Source organism: Barbus barbus, assembly GCF_936440315.1.
Source record: "Barbus barbus genome assembly, chromosome: 10".
Lineage (NCBI taxonomy): Eukaryota > Metazoa > Chordata > Actinopteri > Cypriniformes > Cyprinidae > Barbus > Barbus barbus.
The window spans coordinates 940,590-955,009 of record NC_136738.1 but is presented as its reverse complement, the minus strand read 5'-3'; the positions used below and the strand labels follow the sequence as shown (position 1 = coordinate 955,009).

At 36.1% G+C, this 14,420-nt stretch overlaps 1 protein-coding gene across 1 annotated transcript in view; it reads left to right on the top strand.

Annotated features, from left to right (window-relative positions):
- The window catches only part of LOC306876075 (thrombospondin type-1 domain-containing protein 7B-like), a gene marked incomplete at both ends in the record, with an annotated part of 135,190 nt that overhangs the window by 100,764 nt on the left and 20,006 nt on the right, over positions 1-14,420 (top strand). The window contains 5 exons of the mRNA XM_079426990.1: positions 6,675-6,808; positions 6,934-7,087; positions 9,558-9,699; positions 13,224-13,339; positions 13,620-13,737. Coding sequence (XP_079283116.1) covers positions 6,675-6,808; positions 6,934-7,087; positions 9,558-9,699; positions 13,224-13,339; positions 13,620-13,737 — 664 coding nt within the window. The remainder of the gene's footprint in view (positions 1-6,674; positions 6,809-6,933; positions 7,088-9,557; positions 9,700-13,223; positions 13,340-13,619; positions 13,738-14,420) is intronic.

Here is a 14,420-nt window from a genome sequence, read left to right as displayed (position 1 = left end):
ATATTATTTATATTTAAAATAACTGTATTCTATCATTTTAAAAATGCAATTTATTGCTGCGATGCAAAGCTGAATTTTCAGTGTCACATGATCCTTCAGATATCCTTTAACATTTCTTTGTATTTCTTATTATTATCAGTGTTAAACACAGTTGTGCTGCTTGACAATTTTGTGGAAACTATGGTGCATTTGTTTCTTTGAGTGCTTTTAAATGGCATTAAAAAACAGATACTGTCACTTCTGATCGTAATGCATCCTTGTTGAATACAAGTATTCATTTCATGAGAATAAAAAAAATCGTACTGACCCCAAACTTTTGAATGATAGTATACACTGTGAAAAGTGCGGTACAATTTATACTTGACATAACTGAGCAAAAAGACTAATTTTTATGTTTAACCATGCAATAAAACATACAGTGACCAGACTGTCAAGCTCCAAAAAACCCACAATAAATGTAATCAATATTACTCAAGCTATATTTCAGCTCTTTAAAAGCCGTAATACCTTTGTGCAAGGAACAGAAATAAATGAAGTTATTCTGGACTGAAAATCTTGCCATCTGCCTTTACATGTCTCTCATACTTCTACAAAATCACAGAAGTCACTTTAGGGTGAGTAAATGTTGGTGCGTTTGTTAAAATGTTGTCCCATTCCACTGAAGTTTTTTCAGATCTTTTATTGGCAGCGGATACAATCACATATTTGACCCAGGACCACTAAACCAGTCATAAGAGTAAATTTTTCGAAATTGAGATCTATACATCACCTGAAAGCTGAATAAATAATATTTCCATTGATGTATGGTTTGTTATGATCGGACAATATTTGGCTGAGATACAACTATTTGAAAATCTGGAATCTGAGGGAGCAAAAAAATCTAAATATTGAGAAAATCTCCTTTAAAGTTGTTCAAATGAAGTTCTTAGCAATGCATATTACTAATCAAAAATGAAGTTTTGATATATTTACAGTAGGAAATGTACAAAATATCTTCATGGAACATGATCTTTACTTAATATCCTAATGATTTTTGGCATAAAAGAAAAATGGATAATTTTGATCCATACAGTGTATTGTTGGCTATTGCTACAAATATACCCCAACGACTTAAGACTGCTTTTGTGCTCCAGGGTCACATATAGTCTCGTGTCCTAAAACATTGTAGCTTCAGTGTGAGCACACTAGGTCCACCCTTTTGCCCGCCGGTACTTCCTGAAATCTCATCCTTTTATTTTGTCTCCCATTTTTGTCTAGTATCAGCGTTTCAATATCACAACATCATCTTAAGTGTATTAGAAGGCATCACGGTTGTAGCATTTATCTCCCTGTGTTTCAGTGTACCCCGATTGTTTTGTCTGATTCCAGGGGCCAGGAGACAGTAATGGTCCAATCTGTTTGAAGTTTGAGTCAGGCTGTGACACTTAAAGAGATTTATAGAGTCGAGAGTTGCCTGCCAGGCTTCTGCCGTCTCTGCTGCTCGTGTGAACACTGCTCTCACGTTAGGGCTGTGTGTAGGGGGGGGGGGTGTTCATATATTATATACACTCTGGATGCCCTCAGTGTTTGCTTTGTGCTCTTTTAGCACTGTGCATGACCCACTGTGCATGACAATTATATCTCTCTTTTATAAGTAACATGTTGTAAGCAAAACATGCTGTGTGAATAATTCGATATCAGAACTTTACATAATAAAATATATTGCAGTATTATATTAAAAAATATATACAGTATACTGTATGTATATTGTGTAAAATATTCAGAAAGAAATAATTGAATGTTTAAATATTTTTTTTATTTAAACAGGTTTTTATTACTGAATGTCAATATATATATATATATATATATGAAAATGTTGGCAATTTATTAAATATTTAAATGTAGATTTCATGTTTACAGTGGCCTGAAACAACATTTGGACTAAAAAAATAAAATCTATGAATGTTTTTGCATACAAAATACAAAATATCAAACAAAGTATTATCTACAAACATGTTACTTTTCTCAACAGTATCATTTTTTTTATTATTTTTATTTATTTTTGTCAGTTGAAAGTGTCCCAATATATCAGTCTTAATTTTAAACAGTACATTAATTTTTTTTTTATTTAATTTCTGAAATGCCATTTGGTTTGATATTTTTTGTAATAAAATTCATGCACAAGTTCACATCAAGTAGAAGACAATAGAAGTTCTGGAGGATTTAAATCATTTTTAAAGCTTTGGTCAGCTCTAGTGTAAAACACTATGGTCTGGTTTCATAGACAGGGCTTAGCCTAAGCCAGGATTAGACCATAGTTCAATTAGGACATTTAAGTACTTTTTATAAAAGTGCCTTAGAAAAAACATCACTGGGGTGCATCTTGAGACAAAACAAAGGCACTGATATATTTTAAGATCAGTCAGTGCAAGTTTCTTTTATTTGAAACAGCTCAGACTTACATTTTAGTCTAGGACTAGGCTTAAGACTTGTTTGTGAAACCGGGGGTATTTGTTTTCTAGACTTTTGAAAATTTATGCAATTTAGAGAGTTAATTACATTTTCAATCTGGCAGCTTACCGCGGTCATTATTGTCTTCATCTTCATCCTTCATATAAACAGAATTACACACGCACACAAAGCCAGAGAATTTCATCTATACTTTTCTAATTTGTCAAGGGAGTTACGTGGCTAGTTCAGACAGCAACAGGCTATTGCACAGGAGAAGTTAAAGCTCAAAACTAATATATATATATCATTTCTCTTCTCTCTCCTTTGCCTGTCATGCACTGCTAATACGGACATCTTCAAAGGCTCAGGTCAGTGCCTCATTCTGTGTTTCTCCCTGTGCATCTGTTAACCCCGCTGCCCCGCTGGCCTCCGTGGCCCCGGCCCTCCTCTGAAGAAGAGGAGAGCTAGTGTATTTTGATCACGGGCCGACTGAGATTTGAATTAGTATGAAGTACATTTTCATGTCGTCTCCGGCCCTTCGACTGACATTTGAGAAGGATCAGGGGACTTCATTATCCGGCCCAGAGTACCTACATCCTCCAAGAGGTTACAGGAGCTGACCTGTGAGCAACATAGCTGGTTTATTTTTCTTAAATGATTACCTCCACTTGAGAGCTAGGCAATGAAGGAGAATAGAATCCTATATTTGCGCTATTTAAAGAACAGACGGGAACTATTCCTTAACATGTGATAACCGAGCGCTGGCTTTGCATTGTAAAAGTCAATGAATATTTATTGGAGCCTCATAGAAAAACTGTCAGGTGTGCCGTAAAACTTACTTTCCCCATTAAGGGCTTTTAAATAAAATTGTTTGCTGCTGTTGATGAGTGTTGCTGAATTAATGATTGTTTCTTAACGTGGCAATTTCATTTCTTGATATCGTCATGTTTGTAGAGCTTGATATTTGTCTATGTTAATGAAATTACCCTTTTTTTAATGCTTCAGTAGATTTATTGCCAATTTCATTCATCATCTTTTCACTCACTTCTCACATCTTGAGCATCGTCTTAACACTTGTTTGATTATTGTAATTGGAAATTCAATGACACTCATTAAAGGAGAGGAGAAGAGACGAGGCGAGACGGGAGGAGACAAGAGGAGAGCGCTGATGGGGCTTTTAGCAGCTGCAGGGCCAGATGGGATATTTTGAGAGTGTGTGTTAGGGTCTGTATATCCCCTTGGGGAGGAAGCTACAGTGGTGTGAAAAAGTGTTGGCCCCCTTCCTGATTTTTTATTTTTTTGAATGTTTGTCACACTTTAATGTTTCAGATCATCAAACTAATTTAAATATTAATCAAAGATAACACAAGTAAACACAACATTGGTGAACCTTCCCAGGAGTGGCCGACCGACCAAAATTACCCCAAGAGCGCAGCGACGACTCGTCCAAGAGGTCACAAAAGACCCCACAACAACATCTAAAGAACTGCAGGCCTCACTCGCCTCAGTTAAGGTCAGTGTTCATGACTCCACCATAAGAAAGAGACTGGGCAAAAATGGCCTGCATGGCAGAGATCCAAGACGAAAACCGCTGCTGAGCAAAAAGAACATAAAGGCTCGTCTCAGTTTTGCCAGAAAACATCTTGATGATCCCCAAGACTTTTGGGAAAATACTCTGTGGACTGACGAGACAAAAGTTGAACTTTTTGGAAGGTGTGTGTCCCATTACATCTGGCGTAAAAGTAACACAGCATTTCAGAAAAAGAACATCATACCAACAGTAAAATATGGTGGTGGTGGTGTGATGGTCTGGGGCTGCGGCTCAGGACCTGGAAGACTTGCTGTGATAATTGAACCATGAATTCAGCTGTCTACCAAAAAATCCTGAAGGACAATGTCCGGCCATCTGTTGGTGACCTCAAGCTGAAGAGAACTTGGGTTCTGCAGCAGGACAATGATCCAAAACACACCAGCAAATCCACCTCTGAATGGCTGAAGAAAAACAAAATGAAGACTTTGGAGTGGCCTAGTCAAAGTCCTGACCTGAATCCTATTGAGATGCTGTGGCATGACCTTAAAAAGGCGGTTCATGCTCAAACCCTCCAATGTGGCTGAATTGCAACAATTCTGCCAAGATGAGTGGGCCAAAACTCCTCCACAGCGCTGTAACAGACTCATTGCAAGTTATCACAAACGCTTGATTGCAGTTGTTGCTGCTAAGGGTGGCCCAACCAGTTATTAGGTTTAGGGGGCAAGCACTTTTTAGGGCCATGTGGGTTTGGATTTTGTTTTGCCTTCATAATAAAAAACTTCATTCAAAAACTGCATGTTGTGTTTACTTGTGTTATCTTTGATTAATATTTAAATTAGTTTGATGATCTGAAACAACGTTTGACAAACATGCAAAAAAAAAAAAAAAATCAGGAAGGGGGCCAACACTTTTTCACACCACTGTATAAACATAGTCTTATTTGTTCACTGTGTTTTCATAAGACACTTTCTTGCTTTGTTGGATTGAGTGCCAAGTATTTCATAACTGTGGTTTTTGGCTTCTAGACTCATTTGTGAATGAAATCATGTCTGGTGAAGTTAAGAAGCAGGAAGAATACCCCACATGTGCCACACCAAAAAGCCTCTCCTCAGTCATCAGGCACCAAAAAATAGAGCATAATCAGAGCAGACACACATCTGACGCAAACCAAAATAATGCTGGGAGAGACTGAGGACAACAATACATGATGTTCACAAACAATTCCCAGTAAAACTTTAGTATAGGGACCAATTCTCACTATTATCTACTTGCTTATCAGCGTGCCTTTTATTAACTTATTGGCTGTTTATTAGTATTTATATAGCAAATATTCAGCATGACCATATTTTACATCGTAATACTTAACAACTAACTATTAATAAGCAGCAAATTAGTAGTTTATGAAGGCAAAAGTCATAGTTAATGGTTTGTTAATAGTGAGAAATGGACCTTAAAAGTGTGACCCAATTTTCTGTAATGTGACTAATAAAACAGAAACAGAATATGCAACGAGTATCATGTTTGCAGGGCTGTATTTTGTTAATCAGATATTGACCCAATCATGAAAGGGGTTATTTCATACCACAAAAGGCCAAAAACTTCAGGTTTATCATGGATCGCGGCCTCTTTGAGGAGTCTTTTTGAGCGTGAAGGATAAAAGTCAAGCTATTTGGCCACTGGATTAATGCAACCAGTTGGCACTTTTTAGCAGCAGCTTGCATTTTTGTCTCATTTTTTCTTCTGTTGCAATATTAGTTAATCAAAAATCCATAATTGCGAGCCCAAATAAACTGATTAATTCCTCCAGCTGTATTGCATGGAATTTCATTGTAAAATCAGTAGAGACCATCCGTACAAAGCAGTGGGACTTGTATAACAATGAGGTTATATAAAGAAAGATGTTATAAAAAGAAAGAAAAGTTCTGATTTGAGACTGTCGTGTTTATAATTTTTAAATTAAGTGATATATCTCTCCAAAACATTGATTTGTGACCTGTCTTTCCAAACTGTTGGCTTACAAATGAATTTTGTAAAAACAAATTATAGGCTATCTAGTGTGTTATATGTTAGTATTTTACTACTATATATAATAATGTATGTTAGTCTAGTCCTCATAATGCCTGATTTAAACAGGAGATTGAAGCATTATGGTATTGGATAAGCACATTTAATGTTTTGAATAAATGCAATTGCTGACAATAAATTAAGATTTTTTTTAAATTGCATCAACAATATTACAAAAATCACAACTGATATTCAGTAATTAAACAACAGAGTTACAGGGAACTGCTCTTATTGTCAGTTAGATTAATTATATAAATACCTGTACATACCAATCATTTCTGAAATCCTGGTGGGACTGATTGGCAAGCATTTTTTATTTTTCCAGCCTAAGTGATGTTGACTGAAATGGACAGTTGTCCGAACCAATAAACAGACTGTACTTCTATCCCTCACAGCCTTAGTTTTGTTTGCATCAGATTAAAGATGGTGTCTACTCTGACTAACATCTACAGAGAATCTCTTAATTTGAAAAGAGATTACAAAAGTTCTTAAATGCATTCCTTTAGTAGACTTTTTGAATACAATTAAGCTTTTCTGGTTCACGTCAACCACCTTGATGCTTGAGAAAAGTCATGCAAACTTCTATATCACTTCATATTTAAATGGATTTTGCTGTAATCAGTGCATTATTGTCTCTGTGTGTCTGTAGGTGTACGAGGCAGTGCCCTGTCGCAGTGAGTGTGGTCAGTACGAGTGGGTAACAGACCCCTGGTCAGTCTGCACCATCAACACAGTGGACGAGCTGCCAGCTTGTGGTGAGGGAGTCCAAAGCCGCAAGATTCGGTAAGCAAGGGCACGTTCTCACAGAGTAACTCCATCACAGATGCTTCTCTTAGGGGTCACGACCCACTCCAGACTGCCTGCCTTGTCCTCCACATCCTCATTCTGCTGTTCTTTGGCTGTGACAGGTGCGTGAGGCGTGGCGGTGAGGATCTGGTTAGCAGTGTGAATGAGACCCTCTGTGACCAGGATGAAATCCCTCCCCAAGCTCAGAACTGCGTCCTGCAGTGCCCTAATGACTGCGTGATGTCCCAGTGGAGTCAATGGAGCACCTGTTCAATAGTAAGACGTCCTTTTTGTCTGCTGCTATATCCTCAAGGCAACATTCTGAGCTGACTCTGATGCGAGGACCAGCATACAGTGTCCCCAAAAAGTCTTCATGTACTTTTGGACACTTTAGCCAAGTGTGTGATAAGACCAATAATATTTGCATTACCGTTCAAAAGTTTGGGGTTGGTTTTTGATTTCCAAATGTATTTGAAAAAAGTCTTGTCTGCTCACCAAGACTACATTTATCACAAATCAAGTCAAATCAGTAATATTGTATAATATTGTTACATCTTTTGTTTTTTTTCTGTGATGGCAAAGCTGAATTTTCAGCATCATTACTCCAGTCTTCAGTGTCACTTGATCCTTCAGAAATCATTCTAATATGTGACCCTGGAGCACAAAAGCAGTCTTAAGTCGCTGGGGTATATTTGTAGCAATAGCCAACAATACATTGTATGGGTCAAAATTATCAATTTTTATTTTATGCCAAAAATCATTAGGATATTAAGTAAAGATTATGTTCCATGAAAATATTTTGTACATTTCTTACTGTAAATATATATAAACTTCATTTGTGATTCGTAATATGCATTGCTAAGAACTTCATTTGAACAACTTTAAAGGATATTTTCTCAATATTTAGATTTTTTTAGCACCCTCAGATTCCAGATTTTCAAATAGTTACATCTCAGCCAAATATTGTCCTATCATAACAAACCATACATCAATGGAAATATTATTTATTCAGCTTTCAGATTATGCATAAATCTCAATTTCGATAAATGTACCCTTATGACTGGTTTTGTGGTCCAGGGTCACATATGTCGATTAACTGCTTAAGAAACATTTCTGAATATTATCGATATTGACAACAGTTGTGCTGTTCAATATTTTTGTGAAAAGTGTGAAATGTTTTTTGATGAATGGAACAGCATTTGTTTGAAATAGAAATATTCTGTAATAGTGTAAAAGTGTCACTTTTGATCACTTTAATTCATCTTTCTGAATAAATATATAAATGTCTTTAAAAAAGAACATATTGACCCCAAACATTTTCAATGGTAGTGCAAGTTAAATATTGATTTGTCTAATTAGTCAAACACTAAAATAATTTAACAGCTAAAGCAATTAAAAGCTGCACATGCATTTAAAGAACTTATAGAACAGTAATACTTGCTTATGAATAAGTATAAATGACTCTTTAATTTATTATGAGCATAGGTAGCATAGAAAGTGTGGCCATTACTTTTAATAGTATAATTAGCCAATTATTAGAGTTTTAAAGATATTAATAAAATATCATGAAATGATGACAATTGTAACAATATACTCTGTGCATATTTTATCCCAAAGTGTTTTTATGCATGTTTAGTTCATTTTGTTCCACTAACATCTGACTAATCATACTGCTCTAGGCTGTCTTCAGTAAGACTGCTGTTGACATTGTTTTGTAGGTGAAAATTATGCACTGGTGTTTATGAGCTCGTAAAAAATATGCCTCTAGAGAAAATATTCAGTCTGTGAACTAAGAACAGAAATGTTTTACAGTATATTTTTGCACGATTCTTTCTCAGCTCGGGCCATGACTTAAGACAGTGTTGAGATGTTTTGCATCTATTTGAATATTTCACATTAATGCTGCCTTGCAAGTCAAATCTTCATACAGTTGTCCAGAGTTCCTGCGGGGAAATTTCAAACGGTGAATACGGAGACAACTGAAATCAGTATGCAGATGAACCTCCAGTAGTAATGAAGCATTTGTTATTCTAATTAATGTTGTGCATAAAAAGTTACCCTAGGTACAATTTGCCATCGGGCCACTGACTCATTCTCATTCTCACTCTTCAATTCGCACTCAACAAATCAGAAACAAACTGGATGAGTTATCCTGGCCCAACCTACACAAGACTGCCAAGCCATTTCAGCATAATTTGGTCTCTACGCTAATCACATTAGATTGCAATTCTACCTTCCAAGCCATGTTTGTTCTCTTCGCTGTGTCAAAGCGCTCAGCCAGCACTGCGAACATGTCAAACACCAGGGTTCGGTGATTGAGCTTGTTTAATTAGTTTCGGTTTTACATAATTATGAAATGTTCCCAAAAAACCTGGGTGCACAGATATGTGGCACTGGCCGAATAGAGCTCCTGCTGATGATCAGCCTCTCCAATAGTGAGATACATGCACATGGCCAGCTAGCCGTTTAAAGGGTCTCATTAGCGTCTGACAGTGATGGAGATGCAGATTAGTTGCTGCCTGCAGCCTAACAGCTTCTAACAGTGCACTTAGCATCGCAAGACCATGTGGCTTCCTGACTGCTGGGGTTTTTTATTTTCTTTTTACAATGACACAGCACGGCGGTTACTGCTCAGATTGCCCATATATGCACTTTCTTAAAAATAAATAAATAAATAAATAGTGGCTATACTTTGATGTGTTTGGCGTCAAAGCCTTCTTGACATTTTAACTGTATTTATTTGTAGCCATGTAATGAAAGCGCAGTGAGGATGAGGACGAGGCACGTGCTGCGCCCCCCAGTGGCCGACAGAGTGTGTCCAGACAGCAACCAGACAGAGCCCTGCAGCCTCAACAGCACCTGCTTCAATTATCACTACAATGTCTCCAGTGGGTCTCTCTCATTCTGCATGACACAATACTAAATATAACACGAGCGTCTAATGACTGTTGCATGACTCATTCACTTCAACAGCGCGTTTAAAGCATTGCATTCTAAAGCTCGAAGGCCCCCGTTGTCCAACACAATATTTGGATATTTTCAGTACTTCTGCTTTATCTATTATGAATCTGATCATTTTTTTATATACTAACAGCAAACTGATTGAGGATTGATAATATATATATATATTTTTTTTTTTATATATATATATTTGTTTAGTGGCATCTTTTTTATGACCTAAGGCGATTATCACTGATACCAATGCTGATGTCTCTATGAAACTGACTATTAATTATAGCCGTTCAACAATACAGTATAAATGAGAGCTATCAATTTTACATTTATTAGACTTTAAAAATTAACAACTTTTAATTTAACTTAAAACAATTTTCACAGAAACCCATTATAATAAATGTCATATTTACCTGTGCCCTTCAGCAAATAGGAAATATACAGAAATGTAATAAGGTTATCAAATACTACATTGTAAAGTAAATTCGTGAGTGCCACTGAAGAGCACAGTATTACGGCAGACAGGACAGGAAAGTTAGTTTTTACTGACATATGGCCTGACAACATCTCATATGATGTTCTACTGAAGCTCCTCGTCACCTGTACAATTGTTTTACCGTGGCGCGTGTCTCAAAAGTGTATGTGGTCGTAAAGACATTCTGCGCATCTAATAAACACCAAAATAAATAAACAGTAGCAGCAGTTGTGAGTGGCCAACCCTAGCTCCGCCCCTGAATTAACTATGTTAAATATTTTAATGCTGTTAAACTGGAAAAATTAAGCACATGCGTTAACACGCTAATTTTGACAGCACTAATTTTAATATATATTGTTGGAGTTGATTATTTTAATATATTAATAATTTATTAATTTAAATAATTTGAAGTCATCCTGAGGCACTTTTAAATGTTGTTATTAATTTTGTGCCATATAATCGTTTAGTAACACTTTCTATGTTAACATTACTAATAAAATATTATTCAAGTTAATTCAATAACTTACACAAACAGTACTTTTACAGTATTTATTTATCTTGATTAATGTTCATTTCTACATATGCTAACACATTTTAACATCTGAAGGGGACTCTCCATCCAGAATGCCCTCATCCTTTATTCACCCTCATGCCGTCCTAGAAGTATATGATTTACTTTCTTCAGATGAACACAACGATTTAAACAAATACAAATAATCTTTGTGGGTCCATAAAATGCAAGCAAACAGGACTTTTACAGTTCAAAGCAAACATAATAGCAACTCCTACAACCCCAGTTGTTGAATCCGTGTCTTCTGAAGTGAAACGATAGGTGTGTGTGAGAAAAATACTAATATTTGCATTATATGGACTCACAAAGATGAATTGCATTTCTAAAAATCTTGCTTGTGTTCATCTGAAGTGTGTTATCAATTATACTTATTTTATATTGTATATTGAACCCCAGATTCTCAGTGTGGGCCAGGCTGTATGTCTAATGATAAAAGTGGCAGAAAGGATAAAGAGAAGTTACAAAGACAAACTCCCAAAGGCAATCTGATAAATTACGTTTATCAAGGACACAATGGCAATTCTACCTGCTTTCTTTTGGGCATCAGTCCAGATCTTTAACAACAGCCTACGCAGCCCATAGAAGAAACCTTCCAGTTGAGTACTCAGAGATGCTATCCACTGCACTAATAATGGGAACATGCTAATCTAGTGCATATCTTCAGACTCTCTTTGATTTCACTCTCATTGCAGGTTCTTGGATATATGATAGATATGATATGATGTTCAGAGTTTGCGATTCAAGCAAGATAAAGGCTCACACTCTTCACGTTAACTGAGAATGTGAACTTCTGATCTGCTGTAAATCCACCACTTTGGATGCAGTCACCCCATGCCATCCATATTGAGCTCAGTAGGACATCGCCACATGTGCAGTATCGTCCAGTAGAGCAGATACTAATTCTCCAGATAGAGCCTAATGAAGGAAACGGGCATGGAGATATGAATGAGATAAGAGCTTTAGTGCACAGAGAGCATGACATCACTGATCATATCAATACTGATACTGCTCCTCGAAGCCATTCGACTGATTTAAAGCCAGATTATCATCGCCTAACTTCTGCCCTCAGATCACAATGCATCTCTTTATTCTACTTTATTAGCTTAATCACAATTTGCATATTTCTGTGAAAACTGCACTCCCATTCAGATTTTTTGTTTTGTTTTTTGAAAGAAGTCTCTTGCTTACCAAGGCTGCATTAATTTGCCTTGATAATTTTTTATTATAATTTAAAGTAGTTATTATTTATTTTAATTATTATTGTCTATTTGAATATTTGCAATAATGTAATTTATTCCTGTGATGGCAAAGCTGAATTTTCAGCAGTGTCACATGATCCTTCAGTAATCATTCTAATATGCTGATTAATGGGCTCAGGAAATATTTTGTATTATTATCTAGGTTAAAAACAGATGTGCTGCTTACTATTTTTGTGGACAGTGCAATACTTTAAAAAAATAATAATTAAAGAATAGAAAGTTCAAAATAACAGCATTTATTTGTTTGAAATGGAAATCTTTTGTAACATTATAAATGTATTTACTGTCACTGTAATCAATTTAAGGCAACCTTGCTAAATCAAAGTAGTAATTTCCTTAAAAAGTAAAAATCATACTGAACCAATCATTTTGTATAGTAGTGTACATATGAAAAAAAAAAAAGTTAAGTATGAACCAAGTCAGAATGACAATATGTGACCCTGGAGCACAAAACTAGTCGCTGGGGTATATTTGTAGCAATAGCCAAAAATACATTGTATGGGTCAAAATTATAGATTTTTCTTTTATGCCAAAAATCATTAGGATATTAAGTAAAGATCATGTTCCATGAAAATATTTTGTAAATTTCCTACTGTAAATATATCAAAACTTCATTTTTGATTAGTAATATGCATTGCTAAGAACTTAATTTGAACAACTTTAAAGGAGATTTTCTCAATATTTAGATTTTTTTGCACCCTCAGATTCCAGCTTTTCAAATAGTTGTATCTCAGACAAATATTGTCCGATCATAACAAACCATGCATCAATGGAAAGATTATTTATTCAGCTTCCAGGTGATGTATAAATCTCAATTTCGAAAAATTGACCCTTATGACTGGTTTTGTGGTCCAGGGTCACATATTGGAAAATCTTATAATTTCATAGCATTGCATCTTAATAGCATCAGCCAACATTAGGCGTTGTGGACAATATTAGCTCATTAAGCATGCATGCATACTTTAAAATCTAATGAAGGCATGCAATCCAGGCTTGTATGAATGCACTCCTGATGTTGCATTTAATTGAAAGGCTATTTGAAAGGAATTGAAATGCTGTGTGTACAAGGACACAGAATCTGATATTTAAATGTCACTATGGTCTGACGTTTCCCATATGTGTGTGTGGCTTTTGTATCCTTTGGTTACGGGTCAGGCTGGAGCACCTGTCAGCTGAGCGAACATGCCATCTGCGGCCAGGGCATGAGGACACGACTCTTAGATTGCATCCGCAGCGATGGCAAAGTGGTGGATTTGAGCGTGTGCGAGGAGGTAACCTTCATTTCCTGCCGCTCCTCTCAGTACAAGTGTTCTCTGAGGGGGAATTAAGCACTGTGGGATTGTATTATGTCCTTCAACTGCATGCACTGCAAATCAGCCATGACTGTCCATTAACTGCCTATAGTATTGCTCCATATCTAGAAAATGATTCTTTCATTGGAGCCTTTTACAGTAATAGCCCCTCATTGGCTCACGGCTGGTTCATCAGACATTCATCAGAGATTGTGTGTGGTGAGGGGACATGGGGTTAATGGCTGTCCCGCTGTTTTAGCTGGGTCTGCCTCAACTGTGGAGACTGGCGATGAACTGTGTGGTGGACTGTCCCTTTAACTGCATCCTTTCTGACTGGGCGCCCTGGACCGAGTGTTCACACACCTGTGGCAGTAAAGGTGAGTCACAGCATGTAATTAATTATACAGTACATATAATGAGGGCTGTTGCTCAGGAAACAGCAACTATGCCATTGAGCAGGGGTTTTAAAAGTCAGGAGTCCCAAAATATGGTGAACCCCTTTTGATGGAACGCCCTTTTTAAATATTAAGGCTGCTGGATATTACATTGTGTTTCTTAAAAATAAAACAATAAGACAAAAAGTTTACTGTGTGAGAAAATTAGATATGTTATTGAATTTTTATTGGCATTGTGCTAAAACAAAAATATTTTTTGAATAATTAAAAAAATAAGTATGAAAATATTTACTTTGCATTGTCTTTTTAGCCACTGTTAAATATTGCTAAGTGTGTAAACGGGATTCAGTTTAATTTTACAAATGTTTACTACTATTTAAAGATACTTTTATACATGTAGGAATTGATTAATTGAATTGATGAAACAATTGGCCGACCGATATATCGCCATTTTTCAAATATCGGCATTGGCCGATAAGTTTTTCTGTTTGGCCGATGCGTTCGACACATCAATAACATGCGTTATTTTGATGGGGCACCGGACTTTTATTAATTTAATTTAATTTAAATGTATACAAAAAGTATTATAACGATTGATTTTATATTATTAATAATAGAAAGGCAAACATTATAATACTTTCTCTTGCCTTCAGCATTTAGCAAAT